The 21,866-nt window shown below is 47.1% G+C and overlaps 2 protein-coding genes across 2 annotated transcripts; one reads left to right on the top strand and one right to left on the bottom strand.

The window, feature by feature from the left end:
• Nucleotides 1-2,008: 2,008 nt before the first annotated feature.
• Nucleotides 2,009-10,204, bottom strand: ANAPC2 (anaphase promoting complex subunit 2). Its single transcript, XM_069986273.1, has 13 exons — nucleotides 9,974-10,204; nucleotides 8,210-8,826; nucleotides 7,667-7,799; nucleotides 7,117-7,285; nucleotides 6,833-6,952; nucleotides 6,484-6,601; nucleotides 5,856-6,031; nucleotides 5,311-5,452; nucleotides 5,112-5,187; nucleotides 4,589-4,792; nucleotides 3,995-4,124; nucleotides 3,484-3,719; nucleotides 2,009-3,028 (listed from the first exon to the last, which is right to left on the bottom strand). The coding sequence occupies exons 1-13, from the start codon at nucleotides 10,169-10,171 to the stop codon at nucleotides 2,816-2,818; spliced, it is 2,532 nt and encodes an 843-aa protein (XP_069842374.1). The 5' UTR covers nucleotides 10,172-10,204; the 3' UTR covers nucleotides 2,009-2,815.
• A 62-nt stretch (nucleotides 10,205-10,266) lies between these two features.
• On the top strand, nucleotides 10,267-14,118 carry SSNA1 (SS nuclear autoantigen 1). The gene is made up of 3 exons (XM_069986274.1): nucleotides 10,267-10,409; nucleotides 11,400-11,599; nucleotides 13,888-14,118. Exons 1-3 carry the CDS (start codon nucleotides 10,358-10,360, stop codon nucleotides 13,984-13,986), a joined length of 351 nt encoding a protein of 116 aa, XP_069842375.1. The 5' UTR covers nucleotides 10,267-10,357; the 3' UTR covers nucleotides 13,987-14,118.
• The last annotated feature ends 7,748 nt before the right edge of the window (nucleotides 14,119-21,866 follow it).

The following is a 21,866-nucleotide window of genomic DNA, read 5'->3' on the forward strand; positions in this document are numbered from 1 at the left end:
GACTGAGCTCTATTAATTCTACACACATGCAACAAAAGCGCCTCCTCTGTCTGTAGGTCACATCTGGTATTACAGCTAAGCTCCAGTGAAGTTAATAGAATGAGCTGCAATACCACATCCAACCAGAGGACAGGGGGGTGCTATTATGCCTAATCTTTCACACCCTCTGTAAAGCAGTCGGGATCTGGTCACATGCTGAAGGGGAGCCATCTTTAATAGTACAGCGACCGATATGATTATACAGCAGGCTGACGGCTTCGCTTCCAGATCAGATGAAAGCACTTTGTCTATTTCAGACTTGTCAGGTGCTGCGACTACCACTCTATGACTAGACTTGGGTACTTTATTAACCCCTGCTTCACTACCCAGAAACATCCGGACTCCATAAGTAAATTCCTATGAGCCAATTGCAGAGCTGATCATTCGTTACAGCGTATTAGCGGATTGTATGGGCCGAATACAACTGTGCTAAATCCTCTTCTGTGAGAAGTCAGATCTCTGAATGTTACCAGTGACTGACAGCAAGCAGAAATGGACAAGTTGTAGAAGACATCATCCACATCGATCCCCTGGACGTCTTATCCATCTATAGATTTACTATACGTCTCCATCTCCTCCCACGCCGGAGCTGTAGCTCTAGCCCCGGACGTTACACACCTCCTGTTGATGGATTCTATCATAGCACATAGGACCCACACTTCTACCACTAATGGATTTATGAAACAACCCAATCATTGTGAAACTACAACTCCCAGCATGCCCAGGCAGTCATATACTGGGAGCTGTACTTATAATAGTTATAGACTGATGATATAGCTGCTCCTCATTGCTGGGGCCTATAGAGAGGACGGTCAGTGGGGAACAATAACCAGTCCCAGCAGTAGTAGTGCCGTTCCCAGCACAGCTGACAGCCGATACAATGGGATGGAGATGAAGTGATGAATCATTCACTAATGGACACAGTGTTATTGTCTGCCCCTCGTGTCACTGTCCAGCTAATAGACAACTCCAGATATACAGGAATCCCAGGGTCCGGCCGGCAGCACAATATGGCCAGGGTGTAAGCGGATTCCATCACACATCTGTTACAACCATGTTGGGATCTGATCCATGGTACCAGGCTGCGCACCAGTGACAACCGGAGACTAAAAGACCTCCATTTACTGACATCAAGCAGAGATCTTGATGAGCAAACTAAACAATGTATATTTGACTTCTGTAGGTATATATTATATACCAGGGGTAGGGAATCTGGGCTCTCCAGCTGTGGCAAAGCTAAAGCTTTGGCTGTCCAGGCATGATGGGAGTTGTAGTTGGAAAGCCGAGGTTCCCTACCCCAGGTATATACTATCCCTGTACAGAGCAAGTGCTGTTATATACTCTATATTGTTCCCCAACCACCACTCCCATCATGTCCAAACAGGCTACAGTGTATACCTAAGCATGTGTGATACTGTATATTGTGTCATACTAGTTTTGAGCCATTATAGCTAGGCCTGTTGTATGCAGTACTGTTTGCTTACCTGTGTATACAAGCCTCTCATGTATCTAAGCGTGTGTGTAATTTCATGCAAACCAGTCATAACAGCCAACAGGAGATAAGAAACCTATTGCGTATGTAACCTCCAACCTCTGGCTGTGCAGCCACTGCATGCTGGGAGTTGTAGTTTTGCAACCTCCACAAGTTTGGAAACACTGTACTAGAGGGATTGGTACATGGTATTCTAGTCCACACTATCTTCCTCTCTGCTTCTGAACTGACGCTCAGGATCTCCTTGCTTCTTATATATGCTGCTTTTCCCACGAGCTTCAGTTCCACTGTATTCGGCCCTCACCGGGTGCTTGACCACGCCGCTCCTCATCTTCGGTAGGATATACCATCTATCTTTAAGTGTACAGAATACCATGTCACCCCCCATATAGTTGCTTCGCTCCTCAGGTGGAGGCTACTGGCATGGTATTCTAGTCCACACTATCTGAAATAAACACTCGCATTGGCATAAAAGATGGCCGCAATGTTTATAACACAAATAATTTACCCAACAAATTCTTTTCACCATCTGTATACTTAATACAACATTAAACTTGTCCATTCATTTATGAGAGACAAACGGCACCAGGGCCAGGAGGAACCTCATGCCCTATTCCCTCCCCCCCCCCCCAAGGCATCACAGCCAAACCTCCACCATATTTTGGAATCCAACATGCAAAATATCCTTCCCAATATTGGACAAATGAACCCCATCCGATGGGGATTTCTCAAAATGTGAACACGACATAGAAAACCCCATAGGTAAGCACTTGTCATAAAAATACTTGCCATCAAATCGTAACCCAAAGAATTATAACCTACAGGACAAAACAGCAACATTCGAAAGGCAGCCGTAACATCGGCCTTAGCCATCAACGCATCAGGCCCGGCCCACTGCAATAGGAGTGCACCAAATTTAAGGGACGGGTGGATACTGGAGCTAGCTTTGAATTTGATGTCACTCATTTTTGCTCACTATGTCATTTTTTTGGCATAAAGTCGACTTTTTGTGCCAGTTTGCTGGTGCAGCCATTGATAAATTCCCCCATAATGTCCTGCTTCTCACGTACAGATCCATTTTCCACTGTAACAAAAGCATTTATTATCTTACATATATCCACACAACCATGAACTGCCGCCCAGATATACAGAGCAGCCACGTCCTTCTGGTTCACATACACAGTGAGCTACAACATCAGGAGAGTGGAGCATACCCTGGTATACACAGTATACAGCATCCACCCTGCTGGGATCCCATGCACGTCAGTCTGGGGGCTGGGACCTTTAGGTCGTGTTCTTTGGTAACCTGTATACCCCTCCAGAATACATCAGCTGATGTTCGCTGACCTTCTTCTGCAGAAATCCCTGAAGTTCCTGAATATCAATTTCTGTCACGACTGGTCCGGTCATCACAAACATCTTCAGCATGCTGTGAATCCGCTCCAGGGGCAGGCTCTCCAGATTGGTCAGCATTGCCTGGATGTAGGTCCAGAAGAGCTAGTGGGGGGGGGGGGGGGGAAGGGGAGAGTGTCAGCTCCTAACAACTGCTTATTCATATGCCCAGGGTGACAACCAATATGGCTAGCAGGATGGTCCCCAGCTATCTTAGAGGACTGAATACCACGCCAGTCTAGCTGTGACAACCAATATGGCTAGCAGGATGGTCCCCAGCTTTTCTGACTGAATGGAACACCAGCCTAGCTGTGCAAGGATACATGACCAGCATCTATACAGCGATATGAAACAAGGTTCTGGGAAAGCTGGGTATAGTCAATGTGGTTGCCATTACAGGTCCCAGACACATAGGGCTCCAAGGAGCTGCAGTGACAGCCATGTTTTAACATCCTACTAAGCAAATATAAATGACCATCACCCACAGTTACACATATGTGCCCTGGCAGCATAAATGGGAGCGGGTTGTCCTGAATGTAAAGAATTATCCAGACACGCACCTGCAGCTCCTCCTCCTTCTGGTCAGCTTGAGAAGCCATAGCAGAATCCCCTTCTTCATCACTATCTATTAGGACCACCTTCTCAGCCTGATCCTTCTGCTCCTCCTCTATGACAGTGAAGGTGCCGGGGGGATCCTCTCGGAGGACGCCTTGCTGAAGCCAGAGGGTCATCTTTTTCCGGAGAGAGGTGACTGGGACTTTCAGCACCTCGCCGAGTTCTTCTAAGGTCCAGGTACCTGCATAAGGAAATGATCACTCCATTAATCAGTGTGGTTTTCCAGCATACTGGGAGTTGTAGTTTCACATCAGTCACAGCAGACCACAGGAAAGATCTGTCTGTATTGTCAAGGTATATGCCAGTCCCATGTCTATGGTGTCAGCCCTACAGCTCCCTCTGGGGAGATCCAATCTATTGCATAAGTGATGCCAGGAGTATGGCAAGGACTAATCCAGATAGAAATGATGTACAGCAGACAAGCAATGGCCCATACCTGGACCTGGTGGTTCTTACTTTTATTCTGGAAGTTTAAGATGATGGCAGCATGTATTGGAGACACGGAGAAGGACAGGGTGCGGTCCGCCAGTTCCAAATCCAAGCTCACTAACCCAAGATGGTGCTTCCAGTTCAGTGTTCGCATCGCCTGAGAAGACCAGAAAGAGAATAATCCCTGCATACTGCCAGTAAATGAGAACATCCTACCTTACATCCAAAGGCTGGAAATCCACCAGACCTAATAAGCAAAGATTCCTCTCCTGTCCTTATCCTCTACAATACTTCAGGCTCTATATGATCTATAAGAATTTTCAGCTTCTGGAGAAAAAAACAACAAGCTCAGCTCTTGCAAAACTAAAATTCCCATCATGCTTTGGCTTTTCAGGCACAATGGGAAATTAAGTTTTGCAACAGGAGGCGGCTGAGGATTCCCCATCTCTGCTTTATTGCCATGCACCCCTTAAATAGAGGCAGAGCTTCATTCAGAAGTTACACGTTTAGCCTGTAGGTGTCACTGTTCACCAGCTAACGCTCTGGCAATACTTCAGCCAGTACAACACTGACACCTGCAGGCTACATGCAGTAAGACACCACGCCAGCAACATCCCCTACCTTAAGCTTCTCATATCTTCTAGTGTACATATCCATAGCTTCTTTGATCTGTTCTGGCAATTCTAGTTTCTCCTCCTTCAGTGCTGGCCAGAACTCGCTGGAGAGTATGACTGCCACCAGGTTAAATGGTGGCCTCTCTTCCTCTGGGAGCTTTTCCTCTTCGTCACGGATGTTGGAATTGATCCTTCGAGAATCGGCCATGTCCTGAAATATACAGGTTTTTTTATTTAATCTACTGTGGAAGCTCTAATCCAGTGTTTCCTACACCATGGCTCTCCAGCAGCTGCAGAACTACAACTGTCCTCATGTCCTGTTCAGTAACTGCTGGGGAACACGGCTCTAGTCCACAGGTGTCAAACTAGCGGCCCCCTTGCTGTTGCAGAAGTACAGCTCCCATCATAGATGGATGACTAAAGCTTCGGCTGTCCAGGCCTGATGGGAATTGTAGCTTTGCAACATCTGGAGGGCTGCAGTTGGACACCCCTGCTCTAGTCACATGACCAGTCACTGACAGGGCCGATACCTTCAGCATGACCTCGCAGTAATGCATCTGAGCCTCTCCAAACCGCAGCTTCAACAGCTCCACGTTACGGATCTCCCTAAAAAGAATTATAGATTCATTGGGAAACTCCTCATTCATGTCAGTAATGGGAAACTTGCTCGGATACAGCAACTGGGCCGTGCTGGGACCTGTAGTGCATGACCGATTCCCTCCATCTTACCTCTCAGGACTGTAGCTGAACTGGTGGAGGAGTCTGTCAGCAAGCAGGGTCCTGTATTCATTAATGAACAGCTCTTTGCTGCCATAAATACTGACCAGGAGGCTGATGATGTCCGAGGAGCGACGTCTGGAGCCGCTTTTACCTGGGAAAATCAAACAGAGAAGATCTCAGCCTCACATGGACATCACTGTCACTGTGTAGTGTGTTACTGTGTCTTACGTCACATGTGTGAGCAGAGTGCAACACCTGATGGGACGGACCGTGACATCAAACAGAAAGCTTCGGTATTGCTCTGTCCGCTCCACTAGGCAGAAGGCAGCGTTCACTACTTCCACATGTCCCATAATTGTCTGCAATTCCTTCACAGATGCCCTTTAACTGTACATGCACCTAATCCACTGTGCATACAATAAAATGCAGTACTGTGTATGACAGCCACTGGCTCCCAGCCCGGCAATCACTCTTCTGAATGGAGGTAGCAATATGGCTCCAGCCACAAGAGGCCTCTTTTAACTGTAATGGAGGACAGGGAATCTCACACATACCTGGATCAGCATCTACTGGGTCTGGCATCCAGTCCTCTGGCTCAGATATGTCGTCATCGCTCTCCTGTCCGTTCTCTAGGACCACCGGGTCGGCTTTTGAGAGCTCATTGGCTAAATCTCCCTCTGCATCACCAGTCAAACCTGCCACAATCTGCCGGACTGTGTCCTCCCGAGTCCTGACAATAGTGGAGAACACCACTATGATATCGAAATAAGGCTTCATCAAAAAATTCACAAACATGGAGCCCCGGTGATCAGCTGTGATACCCCAGCAGCGTCCCCACAGGACAGACTGAGTATGACAAACTGCCTAACAAAGCTGAGATAAAGCCGAACAGATGCCTTCAGAGCTGTAATCTGCTAAGAAACGTCTATCAGGGTGAGGTGAGCGGCAACAGACACGTCTCCTAAGCAAAGTCAGCATATTAAGTGGAGTCGGGGTGTCACTATATACAGCTGTTTGGCTCTATGGTAGAAGATATAGAAGTGTGATATATTTGAGGAAACAACCCCTGCTTGTCTCCCCCCACATACTTTGAGACTCTAGGCCATCTCCATACCCTTAGACCCCATATTCCCCATTAGTTCTATATAGGAAACATTTACTGAGCGGACAATGATCGGATACCTTAGATACTTCCTGATGGGCTCACAGGCAACCTCCAGAATCACCATGGATGGGTCCAGCTCTCTCAGAGCCTTGATAGCAGAAATGTACAACGTGATGATGTCAGACGTTTTCACTCCTGAGAGACATGACAGAACGGGGTTAATGACGTCTCCCCAATGTACTGTCAGTGCCATCTATGTATCTCCAGAAGTGCCAAATGGCTGATTAGAGAAAGTAACAGTTTGTATGAAGCTCTGCAGTCAGTCACCTGTCCCATTATAGCCCGGATGGGGAACCTGCAGCCCTCCAGCTATTGCAAAACTACAATTCCCATCAGACCCCAGGGGATCTGGAACTCCGGCCTTACCAGGGTGCAGCAGGCGGGTCTCCAGGGCGGTCTTCAGACACGACAGCAGCTGCTGCCTCTGATTCGTTCGCTCCAGACAGAATTTTAAATCCTCTATGGCCGGCTTAGAATCCGGGAAATCTGGACACAGAACATGATGGTACATTGTTATTTGCTCAGGACGGTCCTATAGTCACAGGGGTAGGAAACCTTGGCTCTCCAGCTGTTGCAAAACTACAACTCCCATGATGCCGGGACAGGTTCCTTACCCGTTATAACATGTCCCTTACCCTCCTCATCCTCACCTCTGATGATGCTGAAGAGCTCGTCGATGCGCATGCTGGCGTAAAGGCGGTAAAAGAAGCGCTGGACGTGACAACGCCATCTCTTCAGGGTGCTGCCAGACTCAGGGGTGGATGGAGAGCCGTCCTGGAGGAAGACTTTACTGAGCCAGCCAATCACCTTCTCTATCCACTGCCAAAACATAAGACACAGACATCACCAAGGAGCCTCACCAAGGAGATACCGACAAGTCTGCCTCTGTGGTATTATGGCTGCCAGCTTCTTTACTATAGAGCATCACACTTCCTCTATGGCACAGGCCTCAAACTCACGACCCACTAGCTGTTGCAAAACTACAATCCCCATCATGCCTGGACAGCCTAAGCTAAAGCTACCTAGGCATGTTGGAGATTGTAGTTTTGCAACAGCTGGAGGGCCACTAGTTTGACACCCCTGCTCTATGGCTATTGATGCAGAATCAGTAAGAGCCATGTAAGGAGCTGCCCCTGCTCTCCTCTGTATGATCAAGTACGGTGTCAGCCTATGGGCAGAAGAGGCCATGTTACTTCTTACCTCCTGGAACTCATTCAGGTAGGACCTCTCATAATCCCCCCGACACCTCTTCTCCATCCTCTGCTCGATCATCTTGTGCAGGAGGGTGGTGACCGGGTCTGAGCAGATTCTCTCCAGCAGATTTAACCTGTGGCTGTGGATGAGACAGACACCCTCAGTCTCAGTAATGCTCTGTTCTTATGTTATCTTATGGATATGGTCAGTAGGTGATTGGACCAAGAGGACCCCAGCGATCCCATACACTGGGGTGACAGGTCGCACCTATCTGATCACATATGGAATATACATAAACAGCTATGGACGACCGGGGTCTACAGCAGGGACCTGCCCCAAGTATAAGTGTCCCAGTGACTGGATTCCCACTGATCAGACCTTCATGCCTTGTCTAGTCCCCATCCCATTGGTCACACAGCAATAAAGAAGCTGGAGAATGGCTGCTTCTACACTCATCTGTATAGAAGCCACTTAGCTCTTTGTAACCAATAAGGTTGCGGTTTCTAGTGACACACAATATTCGTTGGAATGTGATTGGCTGCTACTTACAAAATACCATTGAGCTCGTAGAATTGCTCCATAGCGGTCTGACACCAGCACTGATCTTTACTGCTGTCGCAGCCGGCACACTCGTCCCCCTCCTCCGCCCCTCTGTCCTCACAGCTCCGCTCATTTTCGTCCATGCTGCTGTCACAGTCACTCCCGCTGTCTGCCCTCCTCTTCTGCCCCATGTAGATCTTAAAGGTGCGACTGTAGAACTGCAGGATCATGTTCTGGAAGGTCTTAGAGGTGGAAAAGAAGAGGATGGCTTTAATCATGGTGAACACCTTGTCCCGTAACGTCTGTGAGTTTGCTCCGGGCAGCAGAGCCATGTCCGCCCATCGCCCCAGGATGTCCAGACTCTTTAAATAAGGGTCAAGGCGGGTGATGAGGAGGCGGAAGGTGTCCAGGAGGAGGACGGTGCACTGCTGCTCCTCCACCGCATTCTCCTGCTGGTTTATACCATTCCAGAACTCAGGTGCAATGTTCTTCTGTAGATCCATCTGCAGCACCTCTGTGAACCACTCCTCCAGCACAGAGTGCAGGTCATGGTCCAGGAGAACCTCCAGAGCCGCCTTCAGGTCTCCTTCCTGATAAGACTCCACAAGACCGGACCTGGGGGCCGCCTGTGTGACAGAAAAACAGATTCACAATGAAGTACACCTTATAGATACATTGACTGTGCAGTCACCAGCAGCCGCTGTACACATACATATAGGACACCTAATAGAGTACTGATCCTGAGATACATCCTGTATTATACTCCAGAGCTGCACTCACTATTCTGCTGGTGGGGTCACTGTGTACATACATTACATTACTGATCCTGAGTTACATCCTGTATTATACTCAGAGCTGTACTCACTATTCTGCTGGTGGGGTCACTGTGTACATACATTACTGATCCTGAGTTACATCCTGTATTATACCCCAGAGCTGCACTCACTATTCTGCTGGTGGGGTCACTGTGTACATACATTACTGATCCTGAGTTACATCCTGTATTATACTCCAGAGCTGCACTCACTATTCTGCTGGTGAGGTCACTGTGTACATACATTACATTACTGATCCTGAGTTACATGCAGTATTATACTCCAGAGCTGCACTCACTATTCTGCTGGTGGGGTCACTGTATATATGAGCACAGTTAATGGGGACATTCTGCCACTTTCTGCATCTTGTGTTTAAGTGGCTCACCAACACAGGTTTGTTATTTTATTATTCTTATATCAGTATATGACCATATTGTCATATATGCACACAGTGACCCCACCAGCAGAATAGTTACTGCAACTCTGGGTATAATACAGGATGTAACTCAGGATCAGTAATGTATGTACACAGTGGCCTCACCAGCAGAATAGTGATTGCAGCTCTGGGGTATAATACTGCATGTAACTCAGGATCAGTAATGTAATGTATGTACACAGTGACCCCACCAGCAGAATAGTGAGTGCAGCTCTGGAGTATAATACAGGATGTAACTCAGGATCAGTAATGTAATGTATGTACACAGTGACCCCACCAGCAGAATAGTGAGTGCAGCTCTGGAGTAATGATGCTATGCATGGTGACGACCAATGATGGACATGGGCTGAAAGTTCTACACGGAGCTCACAGCTGATTTATTAGGATTACTGTGCGATTAGTAGAACTACAACTCCCAGCATCCCCTGACAGCGCCAATTCGTTTTGAGAGACACAAATGTACACAATATGGTACGGGGTTTCCATGGGAAGGGCCGTAGGGGTAACCATAATGTCACTGACCAAACCGAGGGCCGAGGCGGGCACCAGGGCGATGCTCAGGGTGTTCCAGGCGGCGGACAGCTCCTCCAGGCCGGCCTGTGACATACTGTCGTATCGCCGTCTCCCGCCTGTCGCTGAGCGGCCGGCCGTCGCATACGGATGACTGAGATTTGACGGCGGGTGATGACGTAGCAGAGCCGGGCTGCCAGCCATCTCCATGGCAGCGAGGAACGCCGGCCTGCCCCGCGTGACGTCTCCGAACATCCTCCAGCGTAGCGTTTACGGTCACGTGACGCGCTTCTTTGCTTCTTATAGGCTGCTGATGAGCGAGGGGGCGGGGATTGGGCGCTTGGATTGGTTGGGGCGGCCTGGAGCGGCTGAGCCGTTGCTAGAAGCAGAGGAGCCATGAGCCAACAGGGAGCGGCGCTGCAGACCTACAACAACGAGCTGGTGAAGTGTGAGGAACCCGGGGGGACCCCCGAATATCACCCTCTGCCGGCTGAACCTTGACCATTCGAGTCTCCACCCCCCTGACCCCATACCTTGACCATCTTGACCCCATCTTGCCCTTTGACCCTGCCCCTAAACTACAACTCCCACCATCCCTTGTGACCCTACCCTAGAATTATATCCCCACCCTTCCCTGTGACCCTACCCCGGGGTATATCTCCCACCCTCCCCTGTGACCTTACCCCGGGGTATATCTCCCACCCTCCCCTGTGACCCTACTCCTGGACTATATCTTCCCCCTCCCCTGTGACCCTACCCCGAGGCTGTATCTCCTGACCTCCGATGTGACCCTTCCCCCGAGGCTGTATCTCCTGTCCTCCCCATGACCCTACCCCAGAATTATATCTCCCCCCTCCCCTGTGACCCTATCCCAGGGCTATATCTCCCCCCTCCCCTGTGACCCAGAATTATATCTTTCCCGTCCCCCCCCACCCACCCGTGACCCTACCCCAGGATTATATCTCCCCTGTGACCCTACCCGGGGCTGTATCTCCCACCCTCCCCTGTGACCCTTCCCCTGGGGCTGTATCTCCCCCCCCCACCCACCCGTGACCCTACCCCAGGATTATATCTCCCCCCTCCCCTGTGACCCTACCCGGGGCTGTATCTCCCACCCTCCCCTGTGACCCTTCCCCTGGGGCTGTATCTCCCACCCTCCCCTGTGACCCTTCCCCTGGGGCTGTATCTCCCCCCCCCCCCCCCCCCCTGCCCTGTGACCCTACCCCTGGACTATATCTCCCCCCCTGCCCTGTGACCCTATCCCTGGACTATGACCCTTATTCTCGTGTTTAGTTGTCACTGCTGGACAATGACTCCTATCTTCTGGCTTGCTGGGATTTGTAGTCCCCACTGTCTCCTCCACAGCTCAGTGTTACTGTACTCGCATCTCCTCATTTCCACCATCTTTACCCCAATCTCTCCTTTCCTGATGCTTTAGGTATTGAAGATCTCTGCAGCAAAAGAGATGAACTGAACCGTCACATTCAGCAGGAGGAGGAGGAGAAGAATAAGCTGCAGAACGATATCCGGATCCTCACCGAGAAACTGTCCAGAGTGAACGAGAGCCTCGCCAGGAAAATGGCCTCCAGGAACGAGTTCGATAAAACCATTGCCGAAACACAAGCTGCATACATGAAGGTAAAGACTGGCACAGAGTACCATGATATACAACTCAGAGCTTTAGACTGGGTTCACACAAAGTATTTTTGCTCAGTATTTTGGTTCTCATATTGCAACCAAAACCAGGATTGGATTAAAATCACAGATAGGCTATGTTCACACACTGTATAAATTTAGTGGATGGTCGTCATTTTATGACAAATAATGACCATTATTTCATAGCAACGGCCGATGTTTAAAAATAACGGCAATTATTTGCCATTAAATGATAGCCATCCACTAAATTTTAACAGTGTGTGAACATAGTCTATCTGTGTTTTCAATCCACTCCTGGTTTTGGTTGCAATATGAGGACTGAGCAAAAATACTGTGTGTGAACTCGGTAAGATAGCATGTATATGTTAGGACAATGCAAGAATATAACAATTATAATATTGCTCCTATATACAGGAATATAACTACTATAATACTGCCCCTATATACAGGAATATAACTACTATAATACTGCTCCTATATACAAGAATATAACTACTATAATACTGCTCCTATGTACAAGAATATAACTACTATAATACTGCTCCTATATACAGGAATATAACTACTATAATACTGCTCCTATATACAGGAATATAACTACTATAATACTGCCCCCTATATACAGGAGTATAACTACTATAATACACGAACTGGAGAGAATGGAACGGCTGCACATCCCATCTATGGCTGATACTAATGCCACTAGGCCTATATTAAAAATCAACACCAGAGTGTCTGTATATGAATTGATCAAGCCATATTGCCCCGTGTACCACCGCGCAGGTCCTCTGGTCCATACGGGACCCTACGCTAACTCCACACTGTGTCGGTCAGCGACCGCCAACCCCGCAAAGCGTGCAAGTGCAGGGAAGGGAGGCCATGGAACGGCCCTGCAACCCCAATGTCACAGGACCAGACCCAAAAATTCTGATGTGTTTTTTATTTAGCCTAGGGGCACTAGTATCGGCCATAGGTGTGAGGTGCAGCACTCTGTTTCTTCCCTGAACCGCATTTTGTTTCTCTCTTTTCTCCGTGTTTTGCACTCCTCCTGGTGAGACCCACATGACCGCAATTAGCAGGAGACACCTGAGTGCACATGGTTTTAATCCCTCCTGTTTTTTTTCCCATTCTGTTTGCCGCAGCTATGGTGAGTGCAATACCTCATCCAGACTTGTGCTGTTTGGGGGCGACCTTCTCCGCCGGCGGTGCTGGCCGGGTTCTGGTGTGGTGTTTTTGGGTCTGGTCCTGTGACATGGGGGTCGCAGGGCCGTCCCATGGCCCCCGTTCCCTGACTGTGCGTGCCTGCGGGGTTGGTGGCTACTGACTGGCACGGTGTGGACTTAGTGTAGGGACCCATGTGTATCAGATACCTGCACGAGGTACATGGGGCAGTATGGCTTGATCAATTCATACACAAAATTCTGATGTGTTTTTTATTTAGCCTAGGGGCACCAGTATCAGCCATAGGTGTGATGTGCAGCGCTATTTTTCTTCCCTGAACCGCATAACTACTATAATACTGCTCCCTATATACAAGAATATAACTACTATAATACTGCTCCTATATACAAGAATATAACTACTATAATACTGCTCCTATATACAAGAATATAACTACTATAATACTGCCTCCTATATACAAGAATATAACTACTATAATACTGCTCCTATATACAAGAATATAACTGCTATAATACTGCTCCTATATACAGGAATATAACTACTATAATACTGCCCCCTATATACAGGAATATAACTACTATAATACTGCCCCCTATATACAGGAATATAACTACTATAATACTGCTCCTATATACAAGAATATAACTACTATAATACTGCTCCTATATACAGGAATATAACTACTATAATACTGCTCCTATATACAAGAATATAACTACTATAATACTGCTCCTATATACAAGAATATAACCACTATAATACTGCTCCTATATACAAGAATATAACTACTATAATACTGCTCCTATATACAAGAATATAACTACTATAATACTGCTCCTATATACAGGAATATAGCTTCTATAATACTGCTCCTATATACAGGAATATAACTACTATAATACTGCCCCCTATATACAGGAATATAACTACCATAATAGTGCTCCTATATACAGGAATATAACTACTATAATACTGCCCCCTATATAAAAGACTATACTATAATACTGCCCCTATGGATAAGGTACCTTATGATGATGGACCGTCAGATGTAGCAGATATATATTATCCTATCTTCTGGTTTATTGCAGATACTGGAGAGCTCACAGACATTACTTAATGTCCTGAAGAGGGAGGCCGGCAATCTTGGAAAAGCCACTGAAGTACGAGGGAATGCCTCCAGCACGTGATCGGGACCGGTCTGAATGTTTTTAGGACTGTGATGAGATGAGACAGTTTGTGTATTATAATATTTTTATATTGATATAATGTATAATAAAGAGGGAGGAGCCTGCACAGGTGTCTGGAAGAAATGATTTGCTTCATAATACTTTTATAATATTAACAGTGATCATCACAGAACACGTCTCCTCCGCTCCAGAGTTCAGTGGTGGCGGCTTTTTACATCAGACACTGGGACTGTGCTGGGTGATGTAAGGCCGGCATACAGGTGTGCAGCCATGAAGCTCCCATTGCCATGAAGCTCCCATTGGATGAGGGTTGGTCTTTGCAGTTCTGTACTATGCCCCTCAGCACTCTGTAATGGGGGGGCATCTACCAAACTGAGAGGCTCCACTGGTTCCTCTCCCCTACAAGAGCTTGTAGAAGGGGATCAGTCCCAGTCCCCAGATCAGTTCCAGCCCAGTCCCAGCTATCCGCCTCTAACCTTTTGCACCATTTTCATCTATCACATTTTCTTCTATCTGTCCAGCAGCTTTCCTGCTGTTTCTAGATTCCAGATACACAAGTTTGCTGGTAGTTTTCTGGCTATACATTTCTTTATAGGGTTAAATGGCCTCTCCTGCAGTAGGGAAACACAATGAACACATCCTCATGTACAGTCTAGTGAGACACAGGCAGCACAGCCTCCTATAGACTGAACATGGCCTAAACAGCCAGGCTACTCATCCACTTTTTCTCTATAGTAACAGCTCTATGTGGACGGTGGGAGGAAACCCTGATGAACTTGTTGTGAGGGGTTCCTGATTCTAATTTAGTAGGGGATGTTTTGACCAAATTTTATGTCCCACCCGGTTGTGAGTATTAGAACAAATAGGGATTTGCATATTTATATAAGATATTACATGGGCAAACAGCTTTCTGGGTACAAGACTAAGTTGGTCTGTTTGAGCCATCACACAAATAGTTTCTTGTTCCACCAATCATCCATACATCTCTGCATATCACTGACACTACAAGAAAACTTGTGTAAAAAAATACCCTTTATTATAAACTTTATGTAAAAAAAATCTCATCAATCTGTCTGTACAGGATGAATATTATAATTAAAGGGAAACTCTGACAATTTTTTTTTCCTTTCAGATCAACAGGTTACACCAGCCTGTCTCCATTAGATCCCACCAGTAGGATTATTGCAAATATATATTATTGCACATGTATATGGACATACAGTGGTGTGATAAAGTGTTTATCCCTTACTCATTTCCTGTTTTTTTTGCATGTTTGTCACACTTAAGGGTTTCGGAGCATCAAACCAATTTAAACAATAGTCAAGGACAACACAAGTAAACAAAATGCAATTTGTAAATCAAGGTGTTTGTTATTAAAGGAGAAAAAAATCCAAACCATCATGGCCCTGTGTGAAAAAGTGATTGCCCCCTAAACCTAATGACTGGTTGGGCCACCCTTAGCAGCAACAACTGCAACCAAGCGTTTGTGATAATTTGCAATGAGTCTTTTACAGCGTTCTGGAGGAATTTTGGCCTACTCATCTTTGCAGAATTGTTCTAATTCAGTTACATTAGAGAGTTTTTGAGCATGAACGGCCTTTTTAAGGTCATACCACAACATCTCAATAGGATTCAGGTCAGGACTTTGGCTTGGCCACTCCAAAGTCTTCATTTTGTTTTTCTTCAGCCATTCAGTGGTGGACTTGCTGGTGTGTTTAGGATCATTGTCCTGCTGCAGAACCCAAGTTTGTTTCAGCTTGAGTTCACGAACAGATGGTTGGACATTCTCCTTCAGGATCTTTTGGTAGACAGCAGATTTCATAGTTCCATTTATCACAGCAAGTCCTTCAGGTCCTGACGCAGCAAAACAGCCCCAGACCATCACACTACCACCACCATATTTTACTGTTGGTATAATGTTCTGTCTCTGAAATGCAGTGTTCCTTTTACACCAGATGTAATGGGACACACACCTTCCAAAGAGTTCCACTTTTGTCTCATCGGTCCACAGAATGTTTTCCCAAAAGTCTTGGGGATCATCAAGATGTGTTTTGGAAAAATTGAGACGAGTTTTAATGTTCTTTTTGCTCAGCAGTGGTTTTCTTCTTGGAACTCTGCCCTGCGGGCCATTTTTGCCCAGTCTTTTTCTGATGGTGGAGGCATGAACTCTGACCTTAACTGAGGCAAGTGAGGCCTGCAGTTCTTTGGACAAGGGGTCTTTTGTGACCTCTTGGATGAGTCGTCGCTGCGCTCTTGCGGTAATTTTGGGCGGCCGGCCACTCCTGGGAAGGTTCACCACTGTTCCATGTCTTCGCCATTTGTGGATAATGGCTCTCACTGTGGTTCACTGGATTCCCAAAGCTTTGGAAATGGCTTTATAACCCTTTCCAGACTGATAGATCTCAATTACTTTCTTTCTCAATTGTTCCTGAATTTCTTTAAGGATCTTTTGGTGAACTTTATGGTCCTTTTACACGGAACGATTATCGTTTGAATTCTCTGGATAACGATCGCATTTGAGCGATTATCGTTCCGTGTAAACACAGCGAACGATCAAGCGACGAACAAGAAATCGTTCATTTTATTCTTTCAACATGTTCTCAAATCATCGTTGATCGTTCACTGAAAATTCGCAGATCGCTCCGTCCAAACAGTCTTTCAACGATTTATCCTATGTGTGACATAGGCTTAAGCAATCTTAACCCCTTCGGGACCAGGCTAATTTTCGTTTTTCCGTTTTCGTTTTTTCCTCCTTGTGCTTAAAAGGCCATAGCACTTGCACTTTCCACCTAGAAACCCACATGAGCCCTTATTTTTTGCGTCACTAATTGTACTTTGCAATGACAGGCTGAATTTTTGCATAAAGTACACTGCGAAACCAGAAAAAAATTCAAAGTGTGGGGAAATTGAAAAAAAAAATTATTTCTTTTATTTGGGGGAATGTGTTTTTACGCCATTCGCCCTGGGGTAAAACTGACTTGTTATGCATGTTCCTCAAGTCGTTACGATTAAAACGATATGTAACATGTATAACTTATATTGTATCTGATGGCCTGTAAAAAATTCAAACCATTGTTAACAAATATACAATCCTTAAAATCGCTCCATTCCCAGGCTTATAGCGCTTTTATCCTTTGGTCTATGGGGCTGTGTGAGGTGTCATTTTTTTGCGACATGATGTGTTCTTTCTATCGATACGTTGATTGCGCATATATGACTTTTTGATCGCTTTTTATTACATTTTTTCTGGATTTGATGCGACCAAAAATGCGCAATTTTGCACTTTAGGATTTTTTGGCGCTGACGCCGTTTACCGTGCGAGATCAGGAATGTGATTAATTAATAGTTCGGGCGATTACGCACGCGGCGATAGCAAACATGTATGTTTATTTATTTACTTTTATTTATAACTTGGGAAAAGCTGGGTGATTCTAACTTTTATTAGGGGAGGGGGCTCTTTACTTATAACAAAACTTTTTTTTTTAACTTTTACACTTATACTAAGCCCCCCTAGGGGACTTCTAGTATAAGTGCTTTGATCTCTCATAGAGATCTCTGCAGCATAGATCCATGGGATAACGTCCCAGAGGAGCGATCTCCGCCACTAGACACCAGGGATAAGCTGAATCCGGTAATCGGATGCAGCTGTCATGTTTGACAGCTGCATCTGATTACTGTATTAGCGGGCACGGCTATCGGACCGTGCCCGCTAATACCGGCGGTCCCGGGCTACAAGCGGCGCCCGGGACCGCCGCGGTTCAGAGCGGGGTCGCCGCGCGGCCCCGCTCTGAACGCCCGCACCCGTGCGAGGACGTACAGTTACGTCCTTGTGCGGGAAAGGGTTAAAACGATCGCAATAACAACTTTTTCAAATGATATATAATAATATTTATTTGTATAGCGCCAACAGATTCCGCAGCGCTTATTTAAATATATAAATATATTATAGGTTATATATTAAATTATACAATGAATAAATTAAAATACAGAATTAGAGACCTGCTCTCAAGAGCTTACAGACTAGGATGACTGGGAATAACACGAGAGGCAACAAGGGCTTTATTTGTCAATGTTCCAGTCATTGTACATAGAATCTCAAAGTGCCTGTAGGTGACTGGGCGAGCCAATCACAAGCCATTTTCTGAGCTCAGATAACAAGTACAGTGTAGATAGCACCCAAGAGGTTGTAGAGAGGATGGAGAAGGGATAGCAGAGAGGGAGACGAGATACGAAATGTTATATGCACGCCTGAATATAAAGGCAGTATAACGGCTAGAGAGGAAGATGAGCCTTGCTGCTGCGTTCAGGATAGACTGGAGAGGGGAGAGCTTAGAGAAAGGAAGACCGATTAGTAGGGAGTTACAGTAGTAAAGACGGGAATGGATCAGGGTGACAGTCAGAGTCTGAGCATTGTCAGTGGTGAGAAAATATATTGTTCTGTCTACACGCTGATCGTTACAAAAAACACATTGTTACTTCCAAATCGTTAATCGTTCGATTGGGCGAATTATCACTCTGTGTAAAAGTACCATTACTGTGTCAGGCAGCTCCTATTTAAGTGATGTCTTGATTGAGAAGAGGTGTGGCAATAATCAGGCCTGGGTGTGGCTAGAGAAATCAACTCAGGTGTGATAAACCACAGTTATAGTATGTTTTAACAAGGGGGCAATCACTTTATCACACAGGGCCATGATGGTTTGGATTTTTTTCTCCTTTAATAACAAACACCTTCATTTACAAATTGCATTTTGTGTTTACTTGTGTTGTCCTTGACTATTATTTATATTGGTTTGATGTTCCGAAACACTTAAGTGTGACAAACATGCAAAAAACAGGAAATGAGGAAGGGGGCAAACACTTTTTCACACCACTGTATACAGTATTGCACATATATACAGTAGTATTGCACATATATAGTATTGCACATATATACAGTAGTATTACACATATTACTGCCCATGTATAGTATTGCACATATATAGTATTGCACATATTACTGCCCATGTATAGTATTGCACATATATAGTATTACACATATTACTGCCCATGTATAGTATTGCACATATATAGTATTGCACATATTACTGCCCATGTATAGTATTGCACATATACAGTATTGCATATATATAGTATTGCACATATATAGTATTGCCCATGTATTGTATTGCACATTTACAGTTGCTGCTTGCTTCGGGCTCCCGGTGTCTTCACGGCCCGCTCCGGCCAATCAGCGCACTAATTGGCCGGGCAGAACATGCCGGGAGCCGCCGAAGCAAGCAGGAGCGGGGACCTGGTAATGTATATCCTGCCCGCCCCCCCTGCAGCCCCGGCCGCATGATCGCCCCCCGCACCCCCCAACCGTACGATCGGGGGGTGCGGGGGGCGATCGTGCGGCCGGGGGGATCGGGGCTGCAGGGGCGATCGTTGCTGCAGGGGGCTATCGTACGGCCGGGGGGTGCGGAGGGCGATCATGCGGCTGGGGGCGATCGGGGCTGCAGGGGGTGCGGGCAGGATATACATTACCAGGTCCCCGCTCCTGCTTGCTTCGGCGGCTCCCGACACCTTCCGCCCGGCCAATCAGTGCGCTGCCCCGCCGCAGCGCACTGATTGGCCGGGCGGGCCGTGAAGACACCGGGAGCCCCGAAGCAAGCAGGAACGGGGACCCGGTAATGTATAATGTCCGGCGGCTAGGGGGTTAATGGGGAGGGCTCCAGACAAAATTTATCTAAATTTAGAGTTTATCTGCTAATGAAAGTATAGGGCTGGGATCTGCAGCGAGTCTCCCTGCAAAAACGCAGCAAGGAGACTCGCTGCAGATCCGGCAAGTGGGTTTGTACCCTTAATCTTATTCCTGCTCCTATTTACACAGTAAAACTTCATCTATAGGTATATATGTATTTTTTTAATTTTTCAAACAGAATGAAATAAAGTGGTTTTTTTCCCCCCGGCATATATATATATATAGTGGCTTGTATCCAGTATATAGGCTCAGGACCTGTATCCAGCATCCATGTGCACAGGGGAGAGATCACGTGATTTGTTACTAAGCCGCCTGCCAGGCCTCGCTTCCCGCTTGGTAGATGTCAGTAAATAGAAACTCCTAATATCCAGATAGCGGAATCCTCTCCATGTCAGTCAGAATCTGGGTTGGTTGTATGGTTTATGTAAAGCTCATATACAATATATATATATATATATAGATGTTTTAATCGGGAAGGTTTTACAGCGTTCAGTGTAAATGTCCATTGCTCTTCCTTCTGCCGCAGGATTCTATTCTAGTCAGCCCTTAGTTTTAATTTCTTTAACCCTTCCATTACTCTGCAGGTGAGCCCTTCCATGTGGCTTTGTGTTCCTATGCAAGGTGTAAAGACGCTGGGGCATGGGACATAGGATGGGGGCATGTTACCATATACACCACCCCTGTTGATGAACAATTTGCAGGGCGGGACGCTGCCTAGTGGCAGTCGGTACATGAAGGAGTGGGCAGTAGGGGGTTAGGTGTGGCAGGGGCTGTTGCAGGGCAGGGGGTTGTAGCAGGTCACTGGGAGGAGGAGGTGGGGTGAATGCTGATTTGGGCCTACGGAGCAACTGAAAGGGCGCAGCCATAGCATAGTGCGGGGAATGAGGCTGCACTAGGCTGAGCTGTGTGGGGGTAGTGGCAGTGACAGGGTTAATAGGGAGGAGAAGAGTAGATCACGTTAGGGGGTATATAGGCTTAGGCAGGAGAAAGTAAGCCATTATCACCCAGTGTAGCAGAGGTAGCAAAAAGTAGGCAGGTACAGTTTCTCGCTTTCTCACCTTTTCACCTCATTCCCCCCCCTCCCCCTTTCTGCATCTGCTGCCCCCTCATGTCCCCGGAAGGCATTCTGGCTTCAGTCCGGGCCGCAGCCCTGGAGAATGGGAAGGAGTGGGTACAGCTTGTTCAGCAGCCAGCTTTGGCCGGACACCCTGACTACCCACGCCCTGGCACTGCCTGTAGCCAGGTTGAGTGCCCAGCGCTCCCGTCCACCGATTCGCCTGAGCTCTGAGGCTTCCCCCCATGCCAGGTGTCATCCTGGGAGCCCCCCTGGGACCTTCCGGGGGAGGCTGAGCCCACTATGCCTGGCCAGGCCCACAACCACGCCAGGAGGAATCTTGTTGCGTTGCAGGAGTGGGCGGGAGTGTCTGGTGCTGCCCCATGTGGCCTCTTCCCTGCATTCTCCTCCGGTAAGGTCCAGGCAGGAGTATGAGCCCAGCTTGGAGATGTGCGGTCCAGGGTCTGTTCGCCGCGGTAGCGTGGCCTCGTAGGCCGCAAAAGCAGCTAGTGCCTGGTGGCTAGCCAGGATTCCCCTGCCTCTGTTCCAGTGAGCGTCAGCTGACTGCCCGTTATGCCAGGCCGGTCCCACAGCCACATCGGGAGGAATCTTGTTGCACAGCGGGACCAGGCGGGAGTGTCTGGTGCGGCCCTCGTGTGGCCTCTTTCCTGTCAAGCCCCTGTAATGTTTAATGTAAGGGGCTCATGGGGTTTGCCTCTGCTCCTTCCAAAACGGAGATAAAGGGTTAATGTATTCAGGAAGGTGTCTGTGTTTACTCCGTGCTAGTGGTAATAGAAGCATAACGGTTGCCAGGCAGATTAGCAGTCTCTCCACAGAAGCAGTTGGGGAAATCTGATTGGAGGAAAGGAGGAGAGCACGTGACCACAGAGTTTCATACAGGATAGAAGGCGGGAACAGCTTCTCAGTCAGCGAGAGCAACAAGAAGAACACATCTCCCTGTCACCTCATCGCCTCACAGGATTACCTCACCTCCTCTCCTCACCCGATCATCAGCTGTTCAGTGGACATGGAGGAGTTATACTATAAAGTACTTTCTAAAGCAACTGGCCTGGGCGGAGAAGATTG

This window comes from Dendropsophus ebraccatus, chromosome 10, assembly GCF_027789765.1.
Source record: "Dendropsophus ebraccatus isolate aDenEbr1 chromosome 10, aDenEbr1.pat, whole genome shotgun sequence".
Taxonomy (NCBI): domain Eukaryota; kingdom Metazoa; phylum Chordata; class Amphibia; order Anura; family Hylidae; genus Dendropsophus; species Dendropsophus ebraccatus.

Coding starts and splice junctions, on each gene's coding strand:
- ANAPC2 (XM_069986273.1), bottom strand. CDS start 10,171: ATGGAGATGGCTGGCAGCCCGGCTCTGCTACGTCATCACCCGCCGTCA. Junction 5,188..5,310: donor TTCAGCTACAGTCCTGAGAG/GTAAGATGGAGG, acceptor AATTCTTTTTAG/GGAGATCCGTAACGTGGAGC. Junction 4,793..5,111: donor ACTGCGAGGTCATGCTGAAG/GTATCGGCCCTG, acceptor TGTATATTTCAG/GACATGGCCGATTCTCGAAG.
- SSNA1 (XM_069986274.1), top strand. CDS start 10,358: ATGAGCCAACAGGGAGCGGCGCTGCAGACCTACAACAACGAGCTGGTG. Junction 10,410..11,399: donor CAACAACGAGCTGGTGAAGT/GTGAGGAACCCG, acceptor CTGATGCTTTAG/GTATTGAAGATCTCTGCAGC. Junction 11,600..13,887: donor CACAAGCTGCATACATGAAG/GTAAAGACTGGC, acceptor GGTTTATTGCAG/ATACTGGAGAGCTCACAGAC.